Source organism: Saccopteryx bilineata, chromosome 1, assembly GCF_036850765.1.
Source record: "Saccopteryx bilineata isolate mSacBil1 chromosome 1, mSacBil1_pri_phased_curated, whole genome shotgun sequence".
In the NCBI taxonomy this organism is placed as follows: domain Eukaryota; kingdom Metazoa; phylum Chordata; class Mammalia; order Chiroptera; family Emballonuridae; genus Saccopteryx; species Saccopteryx bilineata.
The window spans coordinates 224904188-224930690 of record NC_089490.1 but is presented as its reverse complement, the minus strand read 5'-3'; the positions used below and the strand labels follow the sequence as shown (position 1 = coordinate 224930690).

General features: G+C 41.6%; 1 protein-coding gene across 4 annotated transcripts in view; it reads left to right on the top strand.

The window, feature by feature from the left end:
- The window catches only part of SMYD3 (SET and MYND domain containing 3), a 790876-nt gene that overhangs the window by 645192 nt on the left and 119181 nt on the right, over positions 1-26503 (top strand). For all 4 annotated transcript variants that reach the window (XM_066253500.1, XM_066253501.1, XM_066253502.1 and 1 more), the window contains one exon: positions 8755-8865. In XM_066253500.1, coding sequence (XP_066109597.1) covers positions 8755-8865 — 111 coding nt within the window. The remainder of the gene's footprint in view (positions 1-8754; positions 8866-26503) is intronic.

The following is a 26503-nucleotide window of genomic DNA, read 5'->3' as shown; positions in this document are numbered from 1 at the left end:
TTTTATTTTTTTTGTTGCAATCGTGAAGGGGATTATTCTTTTGAGTTCGTTCTCAATTGTTTCATTGTTGGCATATAAAAAGGCTTTTGACTTCTGTATGTTAATTTTGTATCCTGTGACCTTACTGTATTGGCTTATTGTTTCTAGTAGTCTTTTTGTGGATTCTTTGGGGTTTTCTATGTATAGGATCATATCATCTGCAAAAAGTGATACCTTTACTTCTTCTTTTCCGATATGGATGCCTTTTATTTCTTTGTCTTGTCTGATTGCTCTGGCTAGAACCTCTAGTACCACATTAAATAGGAGTGGAGAGAGTGGACAACCCTGTCTTGTTCCTGATTTAAGGCGGAAAGCCTTCAGTTTAGTGCCATTTAGTATGATGTTAGCTGATGGTTTATCATATATGGCCTTTATCATGTTGAGATATTTTCCTTCTATACCCATTTTGTTGAGAGTCTTAAACATAAAATTGTGTTATATTTAATCGAAAGCCTTTTCTGCGTCTATTGATAAGATCATGTGGTTTTTGTTCTTTGTTTTGTTGATATGGTGTATTTATTACGTTAACCGTTTTAGGTATGTTGAACCATCCTTGAGATTCTGGGATGAATCCCACTTGATCATGATGTATTATTTTTTTAATATGTTGTTGTATTCGATTTGCTAGTATTTTGTTTAGTATTTTAGCATCTGTATTCATTAGAGATATTGGTCTGTAGTTTTCTTTTTTTGTGCCATCCTTGCCTGGTTTTGGTATGAGGGTTATGTTGGCCTCAAAAAATGTGTTTGGAAGTATTGTTTCTTCTTCAATTTTTTGAAAGACTTTGAGTAGAATAGGAACCAAGTCTTCTTTGAATGTTTGATAAAATTCGCTGGTATAGCCGTCAGGGCCTGGACTTTTATTTTTGGGGAGGTTTTTAATAGTTTTTTCTATTTCTTCTCTACTAATAGGTCTGTTTAGGCTTTCTGCTTCTTCTTGACTCAGTCTAGGAAGGTTGTATTGTTCTAGGAATTTATCCATTTCTTGTAGGTTGTTGAATTTAGTGGCATAAAGTTTTTCATAGTATTCTACAATAATTCTTTGTATATCTACGGTGTCCATAGTGATTCCTCCTCTTTCATTTTGGATTTTGTTTATATGAGTTCTTTCTCTTTTTTCCTTGGTAAGTCTTGCCAAGGGTTTGTCTATTTTGTTGATCTTTTCAAAGAACTAGCTCCTTGTTCTATTAATTTTTTCTATAGTTTTTCTGTTCTCTAATTCATTTATTTCTGCTCTGATTTTTATTATCTCCTTTCTTCGGCTGGTTTTGGGTTTTCTTTGTTCTTCTTTTTCTAGTTCATTAAGGTGTGAAGTTAAGTGGTTCACTTGGGCTCTCTCTTGTTTGTTCATATATGCCTGAAGTGATATGAACTTCCCTCTTATAACTGCTTTTGCTGCATCCCATAGATTCTGCTATCTCGTATTGTCATTTTCATTAGTCTGTATATATGTTTTGATCTCTGCACTTATTTCTTCTTTGACCCATTTATTTTTTAAAAGTATGTTGTTTAGTTTTCACATTTTTATGGGATTTTTTTCCTCAATACACCATCAGTGGTGTATTGAGGTCTCCAAGTATGATTGTATTTTTGTCAGTTTTTATTTTAAGGTCAATAAGTAGCTGTCTTATATATTTTGGTGCTCCTTGGTTTGGTGCATATATATTAAGAATTGTTATGTCTTCTTGATTCAGTGTCCCCTTAGCCATTATGAAATGGCCATTTTTGTCTCTGAGTACTTTTGCTGTCTTGTAGTCAGCATTATCAGATATGAGTATTGCTACGCTTGCTTTTTCTTGGATGTTATTTGCTTGGAGTATTGTTTTCCAGCCTTTCACTTTGAATTTGTTTTTTTTCTTGTTACTTAGATGAGTTTCCTGTAGGCAGCATACAGTTGGATTTTCTCTTTTAATCCATTCTGCTACTCTGTGCCTTTTTATTGGTGAGTTTAATCTGTTTACATTTAGTGTAATCATTGACACTTGTGAATTCCCTATTGCCATTTTATAGATTGCTTTCTGTTAGTTTTGTGTCTTCTTTGATCCTTCTCTTTCGTTTTTCTATCTTTTGTTTTTATTTGGTTGTATTCCATACATCTTTCCTCTGTTGCTATCTTTTTTATCTCATGTGCTTCTGTGGTGGTTTTTTTAATGGTGGTTACCTTTAAGTAATGAAAAGGGTTCCTACTCTGTTTATTGTAGTGAACTATTTTGTGAGTACTTTTGCACTCCATCCTCCTTTGCTACTGTTAATCTCCATCTTCTCTCCCCCTTTCTTTTTGTTGTTGTCACAGTTTAAATTTGGTTTTATTGTGTTCTTCTTGGAGCTTTTATTTGTGGCTCTGTTTTTTTTTGTTGTTGTTGTTCTTTGTATCTGATTGGAGAACCCCCTTTAGTAATTCCTGGAGTGGGGGTTTTCTGATGATAAATTCCCTCATCTTTTCTATATCTGTGAATGTTTTTATTTCTCCTTTATATTTGAAGGATAGCTTTGATGGGTATAGTATTCGTGGCTGAAAGTTCCTCTCTTTCAGGACTTTAAATATTGGGGTCCACTCTCTTCTAGCTTGTAGAGTTTCTGCTGAGAAATCTGATGATAATCTAATGGGCCTTCCTTTATATGTTGTATTCTTCTTTTCCCTGGCTGCCTTGAGAATTTTTTCTTTGCTGTTGATTTGTGCCAATTTCATTATGATGTGCCTTGGAGTAGGTTTGTTGGTGTTAAGAAAACTCGGAGTTCTGTTTGCTTCTTGAACTTGAGGCTTTAGTTCTTTCCACAGGCTTGGGAACTTCTCATCTATTATTTGTTTGAGTATGTTTATGTTCTCCATTCCCTTTTCTCTCTCTTCTCCCTCTGATACACCTATTATTCTTATATTATTCTTTCTGATGGAGTCAGATAATTCGTAGGGCTATCTCATTTTTTAAAAATTTTTGAGTCTCTTTCTTCTTCTCTCTGTTGTGCCTCAAGTTGCTTGTCCTCTATTTCACTAATCCTCTCTTCTATCTGATCTGTTCTATTAGCTAAACTTGTTACTTCATTTTTCAGCTTTTGAATTGAGTTTTTCATCTCTGTTTGATTTGTTTTTATAGTTTCAATTTCCTTGGACATATATTCTTTGTGTTCATTGAGTTGTTTTCTGAGCTCCCTAAATTGCCTTTCTGTGTTTTCTTGTATATCTCGGAGGATTTTTAGGATTTCTATCTTGAATTCTCTGTCATTTAGCTCCAAGTTTTCCAATATATTAAATTTTTTCTCCATAGATTTTTCCTCATCTAGCTGTGTTACCTCTCTTTCTTTTGTATCCATGATATTCGATTTTCTCTTCCTAATGGCATCTGAGGGTGGTTTTGTTGATAGTATTAATGAGATTTAATAAAGAATAAAAAGTTAAAAAAATAAAAAATCGAAAAGAGTTGGTTTTTTTAAAAAAAATCAATAATGAAATAAAGAAAAATAAAATAAAATAAAAATTTTAAAAAAAGGAAATTATTCCCCCCCCCTCCTTTTTTCCTCTCCTCTCCTCTCCTCTCCCCTCTTTCTTGAGAAAATCTTGTGATGAACTGTGAATTATAACAAACCATGCCTGTAATGGAGGGCCTGAATTGGGGAAAAGTAATAAAGGGGCAAAAAAAAAAAAAAAAGAAAAGAAATAAGAAAAAAGGGGGTATGGGCCCACAAAAAGCAAATAAGGAAAAAATTTGGGTCAAGAATAAAATGATTTGCTTTTAGGTGTTGGTTGACTAAGAGTTATGATGAGAGGAGTAAGAGGGAACCAGAAAAATGGGGGGACAAATTAAAAAATTACTATTGTATTTAGTGGAACAAGAACTAGATAAAATGGAGAGCCAGAGATGGGAGCACTGCTAGTGAGTTAAAAAGGTGAAGTAAAAAACCCCCAAAATGCCCCAAACATAAGTTTGAGCCCCAGATAAGAGAATTTGTTTGTTATTGAGGTTTGAATGAGAGGAGATGTAAAGGAGAAAGGAAGAAACTAATATAGAGGGAGAAAAGAAAGAGAGAGAGAAAAAAAAGAGGGAACCACTAAAAGAAGAAAAAAGAAAAAAGAGGAGAGAGAGAGAGAGAGAGAGAGAGAGAGAGAGTTAAGGGTTTTAGAGTGCAACCCTCATAGAGAGAAAGGAAGAGGAAAGAAAAGATAATGGGAGATGTAACACTTATGGGTAGTGTAGTTCAAGGAGAGGAGAGAGTAAGACCGGCAGAGAGTTAATCGGCTAAATTGGAGGAGGAAAAAAAATATCAAGAATGAAGATAAGAGAAACAAATGAACAAATATAATAAAATGGGATAGGTTATAAAGTCTGCAGATTATTCTTGATTTTGAGAGGTTATCTTCTTGCTTTTTCTTTTCTCTCCCTCTTCCTGGTCGGTGACTCTGTACCCCGGGTTCTGCCCCTTTGGCACGCTCAGGTAGAGGTTTGCAGTTGATAAGTCTCTATGGCGATGTCATGTATTGTGCTTTAGTCTCGTTGGCAGTCGAGGCTCATTAGCATTTATAGGCTCTGATAGTGAGAGAGTCCGTGTTCCTGGAGCCTTTCTCCTAGTCTTTCCTTCCTCAATCAGTAGCCTGATAATCCAGCTATGGGGTTGCTGCTGCCTCTGCCTGGATAGTAAGAGGCTCAAAGAGCTGGCAACTCCCCACTCTATTTCCACTCAGCACAGGGCTCTGGGTAAGGCTCAGTCAGTCAGAGCTGCTAGCATAATCAGGCGGGGTTTCCGCCCACTCAAAGACCTCTGGCTCTGCCACTCTGTCCGGTAACACAGGCCGGCGCCCACTTCTGAGGCGCTTGGAGGAAACTCTCGCTCACTATCTGCGCGCGCAGACCAGGATATCCAGCCGGCAGTCTCATGCTCTGAGTGAAACCCCCAACAGCATGGAAAAGTTCCAGCGTTGGAATTGGCTCTCGCTCTGTCCCCATGCGCGGCTTTTGCAAGGCGCTGGGGCGGCCCGATATTCTGCTTTGGCCCACACAAAGGCCCCTGACTCTGCCCCTCTGTGCGATAACACGGGCACGCACTGCTGAGGCACTCGGAGGAATCTCTCGCTATCTTCGCGCGCAGACCAGGATATCAGGCTGGCCGCGTTTCCCTCTGAGTGAAACCCCCACCAGCATGGAAAAGTTCCACCGTTGGAATTAGTTCTTGCTCCCTCCCGTGTGCGGCTTTCCCAGGGTGCTGAGGCTGCCCAGAGATTCCACTTTCGGCCCACACAAAGACCTCTGACTCTGCCTTTCTGTGGGGTAACATGGGCACCCACTCCCAGGGCTTTGGAAGAAATCTCTCGCCCACTATCTGCGTGCGCCGACCAGGAGATCGGGTAAAATGGCTGCCCCGCTTGTCTTTCTTTGTCTGGGTTTGGCGCGAGTGTTAGCTTGTATTGCCTGGGTTGCCACAGGAACAGTTTTTCCTTGGCTTGGATCTCCATGCCACAGCCTGGATCTATTCACCCCCTTTGCCCGCCTCAGTTTCTATATTCACAGTTCTCAGAGAAAGCCGCCCTGTTTAGTTTAGTGAGGAAGGCGGAGCATTTCTTACTCCCTATTTCCTTCGGGGTTTGGTTATATATTTAGCCAATTTTTCACTTGACCATACCTTCAGGTGTATTGCGAAACATCTGGAGGCTCCAATGAAAGTTTTTCTGTTTCTGGTTGAAGATCTTGTTGAGTTTTGGGGGAGATTTATCGGTATCGCTTCCTACCCCACCATTACTCTGATGTCATCCTCCTAGACTGCTTTTAAAAGTATGTTTAGCCCTGGCCATTTGGCTCAGTGGTAGAGCGTCGGCCTGGCATTTGGGGGAACCGGGTTCAATTCCTGGCCAGGGCACATAGGAGAAGCGCCCATTTGCTTCTCTACCCCCCCTCCTTCCTCTCTGTCTCTCTCTTCCCCTCCCACAGCTAAGGCTCCATTGGAGCAAAGATGGCCCGGGCGCTGGGGATGGCTCCTTGGCCTCTGCCCCAGGCGCTAGTGTGGCTCTGGTCGCGGCAGAGCGACGCCCCGGAGGGGCAGAGCATCGCCCCCTGGTGGGCAGAGCATCGCCCCTGGTGGGCGTGCCGGGTGGATCCCGGTCGGGCGCATGCGGGAGTGTGTCTGACTGTCTCTCCCCATTTCCAGCTTAAGAAAAATACAAAAAAAAAAAAAGTATGTTTAGAAATCGGTTATTTGGAATTTGGGCGATAGTATTCTCTCTAGATAAGAGGAATCTGCCTGATATGCCTTTTGCACCTCCGAGGCAACCCTGGCTTCAGATCCCAAAGCAAAAGAAAGATTTAGGGAATTAGCAAGTGTCCGTGGTCTCAGCTGAATGAGTCCAGTTGTCACAGAACAGTGCTTAGCACAGGCTTGAGTATTTCAGGTTTGATGGTATGGGGGACTCCTGCACAAGCTAATGTCCACAGCCTCCACAGTGTGAGAAGTGGCAGGGTATTTTAAGAAGAGTGTCAGACTTGAATCAGAGATGTGGGTGCAAATCCCAGGTAGACCGAGACCTTTGCTGGTTTGCGCTGCCTCGTGCTGACTGTCTGGTGAGTGCCCGGCAACGTGACAGAGGTTCAGCAATGCTGTTGTCTACGTTTCTCAGGGTAGGTGCTCTTGCTCTATATATGGAGCAGCATGGTATAGCTGCCTGACACGTGAGGAGCTATGGAGTCAGCCAGATGAGGCCGTGGCTTCTGTCACCCTGGTGATGGCCGTGGCAGAAGTGATAGCTCTAGGTGGCCAGACCATGCCTCCTTCCCCACTGCCTGCTTTAGTGAGGCCCCTCTGAAGCTGTGTTTTCTGTCTCAGCGATGCCCTGCCCTCAACAAGTACAGTCATGCTTTGCAGCCCTGAGATGCTTCCTGTAAGCCTGAGAGAAACCACACCGTTTTGCTCTAGGGAGGCTTTGTCATCTCCCTCCGTGGCTAATCCCACCTCCTTCCTCTTCTACCATATCCCCTTCTTCCCCGCACAGAGACCCCCATAATTACGTTTTACATGTGAAAGCAAATACCTGATATATACAAGCTGATGTATGTTACAGAATAAGAAAAATGAGAGAAGGGTGAGGGAGTTAGGGATACCGGGGTGGGGTGGGAATCGGGCTGTTATTTGAAATAGGGTGGTCAGGTCGGGCCTCAGTGAGAAAGTGAGATTTGATGGAAAGTCAAAAGAGATGAGGGAGGCCACCATGGCAGATGTGGGGGAGGGCAGAGGATCAGCCAGTGTACAGGCCCGGATGGAGCATGTGTGAAGGCAGGGAGAGGCTGGGCTGGCTGGAGTGGGGAGACCAGTAGCAAGACTGGCATTTTACAGGCAGCAGGTGATGGTGGCTCCGACTGAGATGGAGCATCAGAAAAGGCAGAAAGTAGTTGGTTCTGGATTTATATTTAAATTTAGAATTTCCTGATGGATTGGATGGACATGTGAAAGAAAGAGCAGTCAAGGGAGATGCCAAGGTTTCAGGTTGGATAACACAAAAGATTAATTACTGTCAACTAAGTTTGGAAAGACTCCAACAGATCGGGGTGGGCAAGGATCAAGAGTTCGATTGTGTGTGTGTGTATTAGTATTAAGTGAGAGGTAGGGAGGCAGAGACTGATTCCCACATGTGCCCCATCCAGGATCCACCTGGCAAGACTCCTACCAGGTGATTCTCTGCCTGTCTGGGCTGCTGCTCCATAGCTCGGCAGCCGAATTATTTTAGTGCCTGAGGTGAGGCCATGGAACCATCCTCAGCACCTGGGACCAACTTTGCTTGAACCATTTGAGCCATGGCTACGGAAAGGGAAGAGGGGGAAGGAAGGGGGGAGGGGAAGAGAAGCAATGGGTGCTTCTCCTATGTGCCCTAATCAGGGATTGAACCTGGGACATCCACATGATGGGTTGATGTTCTACCACTGAGCCAACTGGTCAGGGCTTGATTTTGTATATTTTGAATTAGACTTTCATCTCTAGTCAAGTGAGAAGTGTGTGAACATCATCGTGTTACCAAAAGACCTATATCTTGAACTGGACTCTATTCTATATCTTGAACTGGGGCTAGAGAGAAACCTGAGCAGTCCCTGATGGCCCTCTCACCTATGACCTTTCCAAGACAGGGCAGAACTGCTGTACTGAACGGGTCCAAGGAAGTCAATTCAACAGCTTCCATCAGTGACTGCATCCTGACATTAAATTCTCTCTGTTGGAAATTATTCCACTCTGTTTTTTTAATCGAGTCCCAAGTAAGAAATCAGTCATCTAATTGCAAAGATACCCAGTCTGGTTGACCCTTAATTCCATGAGGCAGCTATAGAATTGATTAGGACTTAAGAGCAATCTGGCCACATCATCTGCCACCCATTTGATTGCCAGGACTATTTTGACTTCTCATTACAAGTGATTATAGAAGTTATTAAGCAAATCTTTGTAATACCGAACATATAACAGCTCTTGATATTTTACTGTCTAGTGAATAAAAGGGAAGATGTAAAAGTGTCTAGTGTAATGAGCCCAATTCTTTAAATATATATGCTCATCATGTAACAAGGATTGGAAGGTATTGCAAGAAAAATTTTACATGTGATTATTTGGGTGGAGACAATGTCTTATCTTCTTTGTCACACTTTTTGGTGTGTAATAAAAATGTTTTTTTTTAATAATTAGCAATAGTAATAGCCATTTGTTGAAGAAAATGAGCACAGCAGCCACATGGCCCCTTCTCTTTGGTATCCACAGCTCACCATCTGCTACCTGGACACACTGATGACCAGTGCAGAGCGCCGGAAGCAGCTGAGGGACCAGTACTGCTTCAGTTGTGACTGCTCTCGATGCCAAACCCAGGACAAGGTATGTATGGCACACCCTCAAGCATTTCTTGAATAAGTGCTTGTATTTTATTAGAATCGGGGTCATGTTCACCTTTGGTTTATTGTCGCAGTTGAAACCTGGCTAGCTAGCATTGTGTGTTTGGGAAGGGCATGGCTACAAAGGACAGGTAACTGAATTCAGTAGGAGTGGTGTATTTGTCTCAAGAATTCTGGAGAATCTCTGGTCTAGGACAGGAGCAACTTCTCGTCGATGTCATCACAGACCCCGAATCCTTCAGTCTTGCTCCTCAGCCATCCCTAGCATGTGCCCTTTGTCCTCATGGTCCCGGCATGACTGCTGTCCCCAAACCCCACTCGGTCTGTCCAAGCTCTAGACATGGAAGAGGTGCTAGAAAGTAAAAAGCAAAGGGAAGACCTCCGAGGATTTCCACTCCCACCTCGTTGTTCAGGACAGACTCACAGGACAGCTGGGAGCTGTGCAAGAGCTGAGGAAACCGCGCTTGCGCTTTCCAGCATTTATGCTCGAGGAAGATGGGGGTGGGGGTGGCTCTTGGTTAGCCAAGCTGCAGTGTCTGCATGTCCACTGAGATCGTTTTCTTTAAGCTAATGGATTGTTTAATATTGTATCAAGATGCTTCAGAGAAAGAGAACAGGATGTATGTGTGTTACGGCACTATTGCCTCATCCTCCATATACTATATATGCATGTGTGGGTGTATAATACTATTCTGCCATAAAAATCAAGGAAATCTCGCCATTTGCCATAACATGGATGGACCTTGAGGACTTTATGCTAAGTGAAGCGAGGCAGACAGAGAAAGACAAATACTGTAGGTAATGCATGGGAATTGGGCTAGATGGGTGCCCCTTCCAGCCCAATGAGCTCATGCTTCTGTGCAGTGTTTCCTAGTGGAAGCGACTGGATATCTATTTAGATGAGAGCATAAACTTGATTTCAATTAGTTCATCGGTTAATGTTTTACATTTCTATTTATATGACAATATTATTCTGTTCAGCAATATAAATGTCCCTTCTGAATTCTCTGTGCTGTTGATTTGCTTTGAAAAAAATAACAGAAGTAAATTCAGCGGAGTGCATTCCCAAAAGATCATAAATTCAAAATTGGCCCTGGCCAGTTGGCTCAGTGGTAGAGCGTCGGCCTGGCGTGCAGAAGTCCCAGGTTAGATTCCTGGCCAGGGCACACAGGAGAAGCGCCCATCTGCTTCTCCACCCCTCCCCCTCTCCTTCCTCTCTGTCTCTCTCTTCCCCTCCCGCAGCCAAGGCTCCATTGGAGCAAAGATGGCCCGGGCGTTGGGGATGGCTCCTTGGCCTCTACCCCAGGCGCTAGAGTGGCTCTGGTCGTAACAGAGCGACGCCCCGGAGGGGCAGAGCATCACCCCCTGGTGGGCAGAGTGTCGCCCCCTGGTGGGCGTGCCGGGTGGATCCCGGTCGGGCGCATGCGGGAGTCTGACTGTCTCTCCCCGTTTCTAGCTTCAGAAAAATATTAAAAATAAAAATTCAAAATTAGTTCAGTCAGAAGTAAATTTACTTTATTTCCTGGGTTTCAAGTTTTCAGGCTTGTTTTTCTGCTTTTCTTGGAACCTAGAAAATTCATCTGAACAGGTTTCTTCCTCACAAAGTATTTATCAGGTGGCTGCATATTTACCAGGTTGCTGGACTCCCATGCACCCTGTTTCAGGAGGCCACGAGGACTGTAACAATGTGTGTAATCTGCATGTGTGGAGTTAGTTGTCATTTGTAATCAGCAGCGACTTAATTTTTGGAAGAAATAAAAATCTACCTTCTAAAGGAGGTTTTGGAATGATTTGACTTTCCTGGGCATTACCCAGGTCAAAATCCAAGGTGACAGAAGGAAAACAGACTAAATGGAATTGATTGTTTCCCTAAGTTGTGGGTAGTAAGTGGCTGTGCTTCCTAGGATGTCACATGTTTTGTTGCCCCCCCCAAAAAAGCCTTGTTTACTTGCCATGACACATGACACCTGTTCTTTCCTAAAACCTGTTACATTTGATCCTTCTTGTAAACACAGTATCTGTTAATTTACTCCCAGCCCTATTGCCTCCCTCCTAGATTGAAATAGCCCCTAATTGGTCACTTAGCCTTTAGTTTCTTCCCCTTCATCCATCTTACACACTGTTTTATAATGTTTTCTTAAATATCACTGTTTCCATGTCAGGAGTGCAAAGTGTTTAGCATTCTCTTTAGTCTTCAGGATGAACTTTAGAGTCTTACAGTGTCCTCCAAAGTCATAACCCCACAATCCAACTTTGTGTCTTTTCTCTTTTTTCCTCCTCTTCTCTTTTCACCTTGCTTTATATAACTTGTTTTATCTAATTTTACCTCTTTCCCCAGCCAGAAGGTTCTGAAATGGCTTCTAGGCACACAGGCATACACATTCACACATGTACCTAGTTCAACAGCAATAGATTTTATAATGATTTGTGAAATAAGAGTGCCAAGAAATAAGCTGAAAGCAGGTTAGTACCCAGAATGCATGTCATAAGATTTTATATACAAGAAATAAATCACAAATTTACTCTAGATTTCCCAGCAGCCGAAGCTAAAAAACTAATTTCAAATTTTACACATATTTTTCCTGGTGCTTTGGCCTGAGGCACTCACAGGATCCCACTGAGATAGGTCAGCATTCTTAGCGAAACTCCACAGTAATTTAAATAGCTGGTTTTTATAAGATGCCTCAAAGTGGCTGCTTGACATAATTTCTGGTTATAAGTTAATAAAAGAAGTAATAGGAAGGCTACCCCTTGGCCAGGTACCTCAGTTGGTTAGAAAGTCATCCTGATATGCCAAGGTTGCAGGTTCTACCCCTGGTCAGGGCACATACAACATCACCCAATGAATGCACAAATAAGTGGAACAACAAATCTCTATCTCTCCCCCTCCCTCCCTCCCTCATTCACCCTCCCCCTCTCCCTTTCCCTCTCTTTTCTCTATCTTCCTTCCCCCTCTCCCCTCCCTCTCCCCTCTCCCTCTCCTCTCCCTCCCCCTCTCCTTTCTCTTCTCCCTCCCCCTCCCTCCCCCTCTCCTTTCTCTTCTCCCTCTCATTCTTCTTCCCTTCCCTGCTTTCCTTTCTCCTCCCTCTCCTCCCTCCTACTCCCTTTCCTCCCTCCCCTTCCCCTCCCTCTTCCTTCCCCTCTCTCTCTCTTCCCCTACTTCTCCCTGCCTCTCCCTTCCCCTCCCTTCCTCTTCCTCTCTCTCCCTCTCTCTCCTTCTCTTCTTCCCTTGCCCTCCTTCCCTCTCCCTCCAAAATCAATCAATAAAAAATATTTTTAAAAGGTAAAGATATATGTAATCTAGATTCTTATTTCTCTGATGATTCACTACATTCCAAGAGTAAAATTTAGACTATATAGAAGAAAGCAGGGACTGCATGTCCTTTGAGTAATCTGTCATTCATGTTATTTCTTGCTGTCTTACAAATTTTTAAATTTTTATTAAAGTGATAGATGTATACAGTTTGAAAAGTCAAAGGACTAGGACCCAACTGAAAACATCAGCACACTTTCCTCTGCCCCTGCTCAAGTCCTGCTCCCCAGAGGGGACCATTTTGGCTTCTGGCATATATTCCATATTTTCCCAAAACTAAAGCTCCCTTAAATCATATCCTGAGGAACTTTTTTGCTATTAAGTTGGTTTAATGACTAATTTTTATTACTAGGATTGAAAATTTGCTCCTCCCCATATCTCCTGGCTTATGTTTTATTTCCTCCTATTTCTGTTTCATAACTTCTTGTACACTTCTAATGCATGCTACTCTGTTTGTATATTTTTGAACATCCTAATCATACTTGTTTTTAATCTGGGTCAGTCAGTACCATAGTTTATTTTACTAGACTGAAGTCAATGTTCGGATTGTTGATTTGATTTTTTTGAGTCATCTTCCTTAGCATTGCATTTCCTTGAGTGTTTCAGAATTCTGAACAGCAGGCTTATGTTTTAGCTGATTTATGTCTTGTTCTTTTCCCTCTCAATGTGCTCATCCCCTCTGTTTTATAGCTTTGTACTTGCTTTTTCCAGACTCTGCAGGCCCCAGATCAGAACCAGGACTTAGTGGCATTTGGACTTGTTGCATCACAGTGACATGGAGGCAGTTACAGATCCAGTTACTTAGGTGATGGGCCTCTTGGCTCTATCAGCTAGCCTTTACAAGCCTGCAGCTCCCTGTAAATACTTAGCTCAAGGGAACAGGTCATGAGTCCCATATTTTAGCCTCTTTTTTAATAAGCAAGGGAGCCTCATTCATCCCTGGCTTTAAGCCTTAGAACTGACTCTACTCACCTTTCGTATGTGAAGTGCTTATAGTCCCTTTTAACCACTGAAACTGAACTTGTGCCTGCTCTCTCCTGCTCTCAGACCTGCAGTCCTAGCTGCTACTGAGCTTATCTCTTCACATTTCCATTCTATTTTTGGTCCAGGGAGATGCTTATCTTGTTTTTTGACCTAGTAAAGCTATTTTTGATTCTCCATTAATATTTTAATTTTTATTGCTTTGGATTTGGAGTAGAACAGAGCTTTTCAAAGACTGAACCAGACAACATCTTGATTGAAAGTCTGTAGTTTGCTTGCCAAGTACATAGGTAAAAATTCAAGTCATTGGAGGCAGAGGAAAAAGTGAGAATAAACAATGATCTAATTCTCCTGAGCGCTTCCAGGCGTGTGTGCACCTTTCCCCAGGACCAGCCTGTCTGTGCACAGGGATTGGCATCTTTTATCACGGGGCCTTCTGTGGACAGAGAGTTGACTAGTGTCACTCTGAAAGCAGTTTAATAAGTGGCTCTGTAGGGGAAAGCCCTAATAAGTGTCTCATTCCCTGATGCTACAACTCTAAGTCCACTTCCTCCTCCTTTCTTCTATGGAAACAAAGCAGTTAATTATTGTCTTTGGTAATCATTGCAGTTTCTTTTCTGAGATCCCGTTTTGTAACATTGAATTCCCTTTCTTTGATCCCTTCTGAGGCTCTGCCCTCCACCACATCTGTGAGTGAGGGGCCCTGAAGTAGCCCAGCAGCCTACAAAGAAAGGACCTGGGCTAGCATGTGTGACATCTGCCTCAATCCTACATGTGCTGCACCCCAGTCAGGCCATTCCTATTCAGTTGTGAACTTGGGGATGGCAGGCCGGATTGAGCCAAAGGAAGAAACGATGATTGTCTGAAGAAGGAATAAAAGAACATTCGCATTCAAGCTGTAATCAAAGGAAGGCGAGTTCTCTGCATAAGGAAAAGTTTTTATGGTAACTCGAATCCATTGGAAATATGAGTGATTACTTCAAGCTCATTAGTAAACCAAGATGTTTTTCTGCCTCTTTCCTTTGTTTTGTTAAATTAATTGTAAGCAGAAGCACCTCGTGGTGGGATGATGAGCCCAACCAGCTCTGAGTCGTTTTATAAATCAAGTTTTAACAGTCTAAGCAGAATGTGTTTTCTGTTGCTAGGGTTTTCATCATGACCGAATTCCCTTTTTTTCAGGAAGATTAGGAAGATTTGGCAGGGGATTGAAGGAGAGAGAGAGAGGAAGAAAGAGAGAGAATTTGTGTTTGAGTTTTTAAGCAGTCAAAACTGAACATCACTGCATGTTACCTATATCTTGCTCCTCCAAACCAGAATGCAGTGCTGGCTGTCATTAATGTTCAAGTGAGGAAAGGAATTTATTGACTTCATAACCACAGAATTCCATCTGCAATGTTACCGTAAAACAGCAGGAGAACCTCCTGGGCATGGCACAGGGGGCTACAACGTAGGCTGGAAAGTGAACAATGAAGCTCTTGTATTCTCCTAGAGTCTGCTGTTCTCCATGTCACAGACTGTAGGCCTTCTGTACTGCCTTCTCCCTGGAGGACAGACAGGCCTTTCCTCAGCCTTCTTCGTGCAGTGCTGGTTTGTCCAAAAGTCCACTCCAGGGGGAAGAAGGTCTTCACACAATGTGTGATCATGAATCCCAGCTCACAGCTTTTCCTGTTCTTGCACAAACACCTATTTCTTCTGGCTTTGGGTCTACAAGACGCTGTGGCTCAGAGAGCAGATTCGGTGGCAGCAGCTCCTGGGACGCAGAAGTGCATTTCCCCATGTACCAGGCACAGTGCCTCACCTGGCACCTGGCACATGTTGTTCTAGATGGGCTGTGAACACAGGTGATTTTCCTCAGGGAGATTGGAGATGCCAGCCCCTGCCGGAGCTCTGGGGCCCTGACTGTGCGAGGCTCGCTGCTGAGTGCTTGGTACACCTGTCTCATTCATCTACATGGCCTGGGAGTGCTGGTTGCTCTTGTCCCCATTTCGCAGATGGGTAACGAGGGCTTTCAGCTTCACAGTCTGTGTCCTCGACTACTCTACTGTGCTATCATTTTACAAAGCACATATTTTACTGACTGGACTATTTAAAAGTTGGAGTATAATTTGCAGTGAGTAAAATTTACTCTTTTTAGTGTACAGTTCTGAGTTTTGACAAATGCCTGCAAACTGCAGCCCCCAGCACTACCAAGATAAAGAACAGTCACACCCCCATTCCCTCCTGCACTTTGTAGTAAAGCTCTACCCACCCACCCCCACTTCCTAACCCCTGGTCTGCTTTCTGTCACTATGGCTTCACCTTCTCCAGAATGTCATGTAAATTGCTCCAAACAGCCATTTGATCCTGTCTTCTTGGCTTGGCATAACACATTTGATATTCAGCTGTGTCCTTTTTGTACGTGTTTATAAATACGTAATCTCGGTATTTGGCTTCTTTCTGTTGCCAAGCAGTATGCTATTATGTGGCTGTCCCCAGTTTGTTTATCCGTTCACTAACCAAAGGACATTTATGTCCTTCTCCAGTTTGTGGTGGCTATCAGTAAAGCCGCTGTAAGCATTTACATACAGCTTTTGTGTGAATATAAATTTTCAATCCTTTGGATGAATAGCAGGAGTAGGAGGATTGTGGGATCATATGGTAAATATATGTTTAGCTTTATGAGAAATTGGCTGCATCATTCTGAATCCCTAAGAGCAATGAATGAGAGTTCCAATTACTCCACATCCTCACCAGCCTCGATTTTGTCAGTTTTGCTTTTGTTTTAGTTTTTTATCATTCCAGTAGATGTGTAGTGTTGTCACATTGTGGATTTACTTTGCATTTCCTTAATGACTACTGATACATATTTTTCATGTGCTTAGTTTGCTAAGCACATTTGATGATATCTTATTTGATGATATATTTTTTTTTCTTTTTTTTTTTTTTTTAATAAATTTTTATTAATGGTAATGGGATGACATTAATAAATCAGGGTACATATATTCAAAGAAAACATGTCTAGGTTATTTTGTCATCAAATTATGTTGCAAACCCCTCGCCCAAAGTCAGATTGTCCTCCGTCACCCTCTATCTAGTTCTCTGTGCCCCTCCCCCTCCCCCTAACTCTCTCCCTCCCTCCCTCCCATGTCCTCCCTCCCCCCCCACCCTTGGTAACCACCACACTCTTGTCCATGACTCTTAGTCTCATTTTTATGTTCCACCAATGTATGGAATCATGTAGTTCTTGTTTTTTTCTGATTTGCTTATTTCACTCCTTATAATGTTATCAAGATCCCACCATTTTGCTGTAAATGATCCGATGTCATCATTTCTTATGGCTGAGTAGTATTCCATAGTGTATATGTGCCACATCTTCTTTATCCAGTCTTCTATTGAAGGGCTTTTTGGTTGTTTCCATGTCTTGGCCACTGTGAACAGTGCTGCAATGAACATGGGGCTACATGTGTCTTCACGTATCAATGTTTCTGAGGTTTTGGGGTATATACCCAGTAGAGGGATTGCTGGGTCATAAGGTAGTTCTATTTGCAGTTTTTTGAGGAACCACCATACTTTCCTCCATAATGGTTGTACTACTTTACAGTCCCACCAACAGTGAATGAGGGTTCCTTTTTCTCCACAGCCTCTCCAACATTTGCTATTACCTGTCTTGTTGATAATAGCTAATTAACAGGAGTGAGGTGGTATCTCATTGTAGTTTTGATTTGCATTTCTCTAATAACTAATGAAGCTGAGCATCTTTTCATATATCTGTTGGCCATTTGTATCTCTTCCTGGGAGAAGTGTCTGTTCATGTCCTCTTCCCATTTTTTTATTGGATTGTTTGTTTGTTTGTTGTTGAGTTTTATGAGTTCTTTGTAAATTTTGGATATTAGGCCCTTATCTGAGCTGTCGTTTGAAAATATCAGTTCCCATATAGTTGGCTGTCTGTTTATTTTGATATCAGTTTCTCTTGCTGAGCAAAAACTTTTAATTCTGATGTAGTCCCATTCATTTATCTTTGCCTTCACTTCTCTTGCCATTGGAGTCAAGTTCATAAAATGTTCTTTAAAACCCAGGTCCATGATTTTAGTACCTATGTCTTCTTCTATGTACTTTATTGTTTCAGGTCTTATATTTAGGTCTTTGATCCATTTTGAATTAATTTTAGTACACGGGGACAGGCTGTAGTCGAGTTTCATTCTTTTGCATGTGGCTTTCCAGTTTTCCCAACACCATTTGTTGAAGAGGCTTTCTTTTCTCCATTGTGTGTTGTTGGCCCCTTTATCAAAGATTATTTGACCATATATATGTGGTTTTATTTCTGGGCTTTCTATTCTGTTCCATTGGTCTGAGTGTCTATTTTTTTGCCAATACCATGCTGTTTTGATTATCGTGGCCCTATAATATAGTTTAAAGTCAGGTATTGTAATGCCCCCAGCTTCATTCTTTTTCCTTAGGATTGTTTTGGCTATTCGGGGTTTTTTATAGTTCCATATAAATCTGATGATTTTTTGTTCCATTTCTTTAAAAAATCTCATAGGGATTTTGATGGGAATTGCATTAAATTTGTATATTGCTTTGGGTAATATGGCCATTTTGATTATATTTATTCTTCCTATCCAAGAACAAGGAATATTTTTCCATCTCATTGTATCTTTTTCGATTTCCCTTAACAATGCTTTGTAATTTTCATTATATAGGTCCTTTACGTTCTTTGTTATGTTTATTCCTAGGTATTTTATTTTTTTTGTTGCAATCGTGAAGGGGATTATTTTTTTGAGTTCGTTTTCTAATATTTCATTGTTGGCATATAGAAAGGCTATGGACTTTTGTATGTTAATTTTGTATCCTGCGACCTTACTATATTGGTTTATTGTTTCTAATAATCTTTTTGTGGAGTCCTTCGGGTTTTCGATGTATAGGATCATATCATCAGCAAAAAGTGATAGCTTTACTTCTTCTTTTCCGATATGGATGCCTTTTATTTCTTTGTCTTGTCTGATTGCTCTGGCCAGAACTTCTAGCACCACGTTGAATAAGAGTGGAGAGAGTGGACAACCCTGTCTTGTTCCTGATTTAAGGTAGAAAGTCCTCAGTTTTATGCCGTTTAATAGGATGTTGGCTGATGGTTTATCATATATGGCCTTTATCATGTTGAGATATTTTCCTTCTATACCCATTTTGTTGAGAGTCTTAAACATAAAATTGTGTTGTATTTTATCAAAAGCCTTTTCTGCATCTATTGATAAGATCATGTGGTTTTTGTTCTTTGTTTTGTTGATATGGTGTATTACGTTAACCGTTTTGCGTATGTTGAACCATCCTTGAGATTCTGGGATGAATCCCACTTGATCATGATGTATTATTTTTTTAATATGTTGTTGTATTCGGTTTGCCAGTATTTTGTTTAGTATTTTAGCATCTGTATTCATTAGAGATATTGGTCTGTAGTTTTCTTTCTTTGTGCCATCCTTGCCAGGTTTTGGTATGAGGGTTATGTTGGCCTCATAAAATGTGTTTGGAAGTATTGCTTCTTCTTCAATTTTTTGGAAGACTTGGAGTAGAATAGGAACCAAGTCTTCTTTGAATGTTTGATAGAATTCACTAGTATAACTGTCTGGGCCTGGACTTTTATTTTTGGGGAGATTTTTAATAGTTTTTTCTATTTCCTCCCTGCTGATTGGTCTGTTTAGGCTTTCTGCTTCTTCATGACTCAGTCTAGGAAGGTTGTATTGTTCTAGGAATTTATCCATTTCTTCTAGATTGTTGTATTTGGTGGCATATAATTTTTCATAGTATTCTACAATAATACTTTGTATTTCTATGATGTCTGTGGTGATCTCTCCTCTTTCATTTTGGATTTTATTTATTTGAGTCCTGTGTCTTTTTTCCTTGGTGAGTCTTGCCAAGGGTTTGTCAATTTTGTTAATCTTTTCAAAGAACCAGCTCCTTGTTTTATTGATTTTTTCTATAGTTTTTCTGTTCTCTATTTCATTTATTTCTGCTCTGATTTTTATTATCTCCTTTCTTCGGCTGGTTTTGGGTTGTCTTTGTTCTTCTTTTTCTAGTTCCTTAAGGTGTGAAGTTAAGTGGTTTACTTCGGCTCTCTCTTGTTTGTTCATATAGGCCTGAAGTGATATGAACTTTCCTCTTATTACTGCTTTTGCTGCATCCCAGAGATTCTGATATGTCGTATTTTCATTTTCATTAGTCTGTATATATCTTTTGATTTCTGCACTTATTTCTTCTTTGACCCATTCATTTTTTAGAAGTATGTTGTTTAGTTTCCACATTTTTGTGGGTTTTTCCCCCTCTTTTTTGCAGTTGAATTCTAGTTTCAAGGCTTTATGATCAGAAAATATGCTTGGTACAATTTCAATTTTTCTAAATTTGCTGATATTGTCTTTGTGGCCCAACATATGGTCAATTCTTGAGAATGTTCCATGTACACTAGAGAAAAATGTATACTCTGTCGCTTTGGGATGAAGTGTCCTGTAGATGTCTATCATATCCAGGTGTTCTAGTATTTCGTTTAAGGCCACTATATCTTTATTGATTCTCTGTTTGGATGACCGATCTAGAGCCGTCAGCGGTGTATTGAGGTCTCCAAGTATGATTGTATTTTTGTTAGTTTTTGTTTTAAGGTCAATAAGTAGCTGTCTTATATATTTTGGTGCTCCTTGGTTTGGTGCATATATATTAAGGATTGTTATGTCTTCTTGATTCAACTTCCCCTTAATCATTATGAAATGACCATTTTTGTCTCTGAGTACTTTTTCTGTCTTGTAGTCAGCATTATTAGATATGAGTATTGCTACACCTGCTTTTTTTTGGGTGTTGTTTGCTTGGAGTATTGTTTTCCAGCCTTTCACTTTGAATTTGTTTTTATCCTTGTTGCTTAGATGTGTTTCTTGTAGGCAGCATATAGTTGGATTTTCTTTTTTAATCCATTCTGCTACTCTGTGTCTTTTTATTGGTAAGTTTAATCCATTTACATTTAGTGTAATTATTGACACTTGTGGGTTCCCTACTGCCATTTTATAAATTGCTTTCTGTTAGTTTTGTATCTAGTTTGATTCTTCTCTTTTGTTTTTCTATCATTTGTTTTTGTTTGTTTGTGTTCCATACTTCTTTCCTCTGTTGCTACCTTTTTTAAGTCAAGTGTTTTTGTGGTGGTTTTTTTAAGGGTGGTTACCATTAAGTAATGAAAAGGGTACCTACCATATTCATTGTAGTACCCTATCTTATAAGTATTTCTGCACTTCATCATCCTTTGCTACTGTTAATCTCCATCCTCTCCCCCCTTTTTTTCCTTTGTTGTCACAGTTTAAGTTTGGTTTTATTGTGTTCTTGGTGGAGCTGTTACTTGTGGTGTTGTTTTCTTTTGTTCTTTGAATCTGGTTGGAAAACCCCCCTTAGTATTTCCTGGAGTGGGGGCTTTCTGTTGATAAATTCTCTCATCTTTTCTGTATTTGTGAATGTTTTTATATCTCCTTCATACTTGAAGGATAGCTTTGATGGGTATGGTATTCTTGGCTGAAAGTTCCTGTCTTTCAGGGCTTTAAATATTGGGGTCCACTCTCTTCTAGCTTGTAGAGTTTCTGCTGAGAAATCTGATGATAATCTAATAGGCCTTCCTTTATATGTTGTACTCTTCTTTTCCCTGGCTGCCTTGAGAATTTTTTCTTTGTCATTGGTTTGTGTCATCTTTATTATGATGTGCCTTGGAGTGGGTTTGTTGGGGTTAAGAAAACTTGGTGTTCTGTTTGCTTCTTGAATTTGAGGCTTTAGTTCCTTCCACAGGCTTGGGAAGTTCTCGTCTATTATTTGTTTGAGTATATTCTCCATTCCATTTTCTTTCTCTTCTCCCTCTGATATACCTATTATTCTTATGTTATTCTTTCTGATGGAGTCAGACAATTCCTGTAGGGCTTTCTCATTTTTTATTATTTTTGAGTCTCTTTCTTCTTCTCTCTGTTGTGCCTCAAGTTGTTTGTCTTCTATTTCACTAATCCTATCTTCAATCTGGGCTGTTCTGTTAGCTAAGCTTGTTACCTCGTTTTTCAGCTCGTGAATTGAGTTTTTCATTTCTGTTTGATTTGTTTTTATAGTTTCAATTTCCTTGGTAATATATTCTTTGTGTTCATTGAGTTGTTTTCTGATCTCCCTATATTGCCTTTCTGTGTTTTCTTGTATATCTCTGAGTATTTTTAAGATTTCTATTTTAAATTCTCTGTCATTTAGCTCCAAGGCTTCCAATATGTTAAGTCTTTTCTCCATAGATTTTTCCACATCTATTTGTGTTACCTCTCTTTCTTTTGTATCCATAATATTCGATTTCCTCTTTCTTATCGGCATCTGAGGGTGGTCTTATTGATAGCACTAATTAGAATTAATAAAGAGTAAAAAGAAAAAAAAAAAAAAAAAGGGTAAAACACCCCACAAAAAAAAACAGTAATAATTTATTATTTCCCCCTTTTTTTCTCTCTTCTCTTTCCCTCCTCTCCCCTCCTCAGGGAAGTATCGTGCCTATAATGGAGGGCCTGATTTGGGGTGAAGAGTTCAAGGGGCAAAAAAAGGGAGTAGGGACCTACTAAATGCAAAAAAAAAAAAAAAAAAAAAAAAAAGGAAGAAAATCTTAGACAAGCATAAGATGATTTGCTTGTATGTGATGGTCAACTAAGAGATATAATGAGAGGGATAAGAGGGAATCAGAAAAAAGGACCAGAAAAGAATAATAAAGAAGAAAAAATAAAAATAATAAGTAAAAATCTGTTGTATTAAGTGGAGCGAAGACTAAATACAATGGAGACCTTGGGTTGGGAGGACCCAAAATGCCACAAAAATAAACAAACAAGAGAAAAAAAATAAAAACAAAAGCAAAAAAGAGAAATAAAGCCAAAAAAAAGCCTTGAGTCCCAAATTAACTAATTTGTTCGTGATTGAGGATTATATGGGAGGAAAGTAAAATGAGAAAAGAAAAAACGAATAGAAAGGAAAAAATAAGAAAAAGAGAAAAACGAAGGAAGAAATAAAATAGGAGGAGAAAAAAACAAAATAAAGCAAGACAAAAAAAAACAAAAGAGGAGAGAGTGAGAGTTAAGTGTTTTGGAGTATAACCTTAAAGGAGGGTGAGGATGAAGAAGAAAAATAAAATGCAACACTCATGGGTAGTGTAGTTCAAGAAAGGGGAAGCATAAGATGGGCAGAGAATAGAAGGACCGAGGTGGAGGAAATAAAGGCAAAAAGATAGAAGAAACAAACAACAACAACAACAACAAAAAAAAAAATTAGTGGATCAAGTTGTAAAGTCTGTGGGTTTTTCTTGATTTTGAGAGGTTAACTTCTTCCTTTTTCTTTTCTCTCCCTCTTCCTAGTCGGTGACTCTGTACCCCAGGCTCTGCCCCTGTGTCACTCTTAGGTAGGGATTTGCAGTTGATGGGATTCTATGGCAATGTCATATAATTGGCTTTAGTCTTGCTGGAAGTAAAGGCTTGTTGGCGTTTGCAGGGTCCAACGATGAGAGAGTTTGCTTTCCTGGATTCTCTCTCCTAGTCCCCCCTTTCTGAATTAGCAGCCTGGTGATCCAGCTATAAGGCTGCAACTGCTTCTGCCTGGGGAGTAAGAGGCTCAAAGAGCTGGGAAATCCCCACTCTATCCCCACTCAGTGCAAGGCTTTGGGAAAGGCTCTGACAGTCAGGGCCTCCAGTGTAATCAGGCGGGGGTGGGAGTCAATTGTTGTCAAGGTGACTGTTCAGCGCCTATCATTTAGTTGGACCTCTCAACCCAGGCTTTCCACACTTTGTAGCCTGTTTTTGCAGGGAAGAAGAGGCACTAGTCTCTGCTTACGACTAGTGTAGTATAGACCTTATTATCTGCCAAGTCCTTCTTGTTAGCGTTTATCCCTGAATATGGAGGCTCTATCAATCAGAAGTTGCCCCCGTCCCTTTAGCGAGAGGCACTAAAAAATATCACTCCTCTTGTCTTGGATCGCTGAACTGAGAGAGATCTTATCAATTAGAACCGAGGGTGCGCAGATTTTATGGGTTAAGCTAATTTCAGTGATTGGGTCGCAGCTGTGTTTCTGAAGGAATTTTAGGCTGCCTGCGCTCGCCCCTCCCCCAACGCTTGATTGTTAGCTTGAATGGCTGGGTGAGGTGCCCCGCCCACGGAGAGAATCTCCCAAGCCTCTCCCGCTCGCCCCGCCGCTGGCGGCTGGACCGCACCAGGCGCAGGATAATGGAGCCCCCTGGGTGTGCGGGCCAGTAGGGTGCCCTGGGCGCGTGGAATGCCCAAGGCACGCGCGCGAATGGGGCGCTCTGGGCTCTGGTGGCCGGGGACCCCCACTCGCAGTGAGCGGGCCGCTGGGAACGTCAGCGGTGCTCAACCGGACGGGGCGCGCGCGGCTCCTCGCGGCGGCTCGTGGCGGCCGCTCGCGGTGGCAGTTCGCGGGGGTTCGCGGCAGCTCGCGGGGGGGGGGGGGGGGGGGGGGGGGGGGCTCGCGGCGGCTTGCGGTTCCCAAGTATATGGGCTGACTCACCACAGGCGCACTCCCTGGCGGCCTGAATGAGCGTCGCTGAGGTAGTTTCCTACACACCCTCGTCTCTCAGATTCAGGTGATAACAGTCCTTTTGCTTTCAGTTTGTGTGGAACTCCGGAATGCTCCGAGGATAAATTTTTCTGTTTCTAGTTGATAAATTTGTTGTGATTTAGGGGAGAGCTGTCGGACTCGCTTCTCACGGCGCCATTTCCGTGACGTCACTTTGATGATATATTTGTTCAAATCTTTTACCTATTTTAAAAATTGGGTATTTCTATTGAGTTTTAAGAGTATACAATTTTATTCTGTATACATGCAAGTCTTTTATCAGATATGTGCCTCGTAAACATTTTTCCTCATTCTGTGGTTTGTCTTTTCATTCTCTTGAAGTACAGATGTTTTAAACTTTAATGTATACAATTTTTAATATTTTTCTTTATCAGTCTTTTGATGCCATGTTTAAGAAATCTTTGCCAAATCAAAGAGATATTTTCTTCTATGTTTTCTATCAGAAGTTTTGTAGTTTTAGGTTTTATATTTAGATCTTTGGTCCATTTTGAGGTTTGTTCTTTTTTTCTTATGTGTTCAGGATTAATTTTTTTGCATGTGGACGTCCCATTATTGTAGTACCATTTGTTGAATTGGTACCTTATTTATGGCAGTAGGACATAATAGAAAGAGTGTGGAATTAGATGTAGAACATTGGGTTCTAGTCCTGAGCGTCTGCTTGTAATGCTGGAGACTCTAGCCAGAGAGGTCAAATCTGAGGGGTGGCAACAGGGCCGCTGGCACAGGGGAAACAGCTCCCGCTGGAGCCAGATAGTCCTGGGTCCTGCTGCTTCCTGACCATGTCACATGAGCACGTTTCCCTATCTTGATCTAACTTTATCTTGTAGAGTGAGAATAATCTATATTTGGTAAAGCTGCTTTGAGGTTCAATTAGATGATATGAGTATAGCTTGGGAGCTGCGAGACACTCAGTAATGGTAGCCGTTGTTAGTGAGTGAGCTGAGGAAAGGACCTGTATGGAAAGTTCTAGGAATTTTAGCATCCTCAGTCCCATCATTTGCTGACCAGGGTCCCTGAATTACTCACGTAATCTTCTTGATAGTTTTTTAAGTCTTCCTGCTCTAACTCTTAGTAATCTCTGCTTCCCTCCTCGGTTTTGTTCTAGTGACTTCTATGTGCTCCTGTGTAGGGGTGATCAGTTTTCTTTTTACTCTTGTTGTCTCCTTGGTTTACTCCCTCGACTTTAGGGGGGGGGGGGTGACTGCCCGTTGTCACTACTCATGATGTCCTGTTCACTCCTGCAGCCCCTGACCTTGCTCACACTGAGTGTGTGTGGGTGGAGCTGCATATAAGGGTGGCAGTGTGGGTGTGGGGTGTGCTGGACAGGGCTTTAAGGCTGAGAAGTGGACAGCAAAGACCATGCACTGCACGGAGTACCATACCAGGTCATTTCTCCCCTCCCCCCAGGCCCTGGACAGAGCAAATATCCTCCTGGACTCTCTCTTTCCTCAAGTTCTCTCCCAAATGAGCTGACGCCTCTTGTAGTGTTTGCCACATAGGAATTGTTTACACTGGGAATCTTTTGCTCACAAGGAAACAAAAAATGAAATGCCATGGGCCAGACGCCAGACAAGGCCTCCTGTACCGTGTATCCCGGGTTGATTACAGCACCGGGAATGCCACCCACACTTCCTCGGCCTGACCCTGAAAACAGGCCCCTTTAGTGGTCCCAGCAGCTCACCGTGCAGGGGGATGGGCAGCAGGTCTGCTGAAAGCCTGTAGCTGGCCCTGCAGTGGAAACGGGAAGGATGTCCCAAAATCAGGGTCGGAAGGTGGGGTGTTGTCATCCTTCAGTTATCTTACTTGATGTAGAAATTACGGCACATGGTCCCATTCAGAAATAACTGAATTTATTTTACCTGCAAAATGCATTGTCCCCTTATCTATTTGCTGGGCTCAACAGTGAACTTGAAGGCTGACACTTTCATTCCACAGTACTTGCCCAAAGCCTTAAAATATGACATGTTGACTTCATAAAACTTTAGATTCATTCTGCTCTCTGCTTCACAGACTTCTACTAACCCCTCCCTTCTGGAATATGGGAAGAAGCAAACTAGACAGTGAACTTCATGCTAACTATTGGGGTCACTACTTCCCCAGTTGTGGTCAGCCCTTGCAGTGACATGGCCTCCATGGAGGAATGAGGTTGGGGAGTTGGTGCCATTAGCGAGGGCCAGGAGAATATATATATATATATATATATATATAGTTGGTGCCATTGGCGAGGGCCAGGAGAAAATATATATATGTACACACACACACATACATATATATGTAGTGTAGTTCTGTGAACTGGGGATGGAGTTCCACCAAGTGTAGTTCCACTCTGATAACCCTCTATTCTGAACAGTGAGCTTTTGGGTGCCAAGAAAACATGGCGGTGAGCACATGCATTTTCCTTCACACTCTCCCCAAAACCTGCTGAAATGATGGTCAGGTTGAGCTCTTCCTGTGTGTTGTTGATTGTAGACCTGCAGAGCCTAAAAGGTAGGCCCAAAAGAGGTTACTTTTGACTTAGACCCATAAACAAGTATCACAGAGGCTAAGAGGTATGTCAGAGGAGTTCATTGAATTTGAATAGCCAGAAGAAACATTTGGCATCTGGTTCAATACTTTCTCTTTACAGAGAGGAGAAATGACTTGCAGCACTCACTCACTGAGTGACGTTGGCGTGCCCGGACCAGAAAATCCAGGCATCCCAGTTCTTATTGATGAGGCACCTGGGTGTGAAGGCAGTAG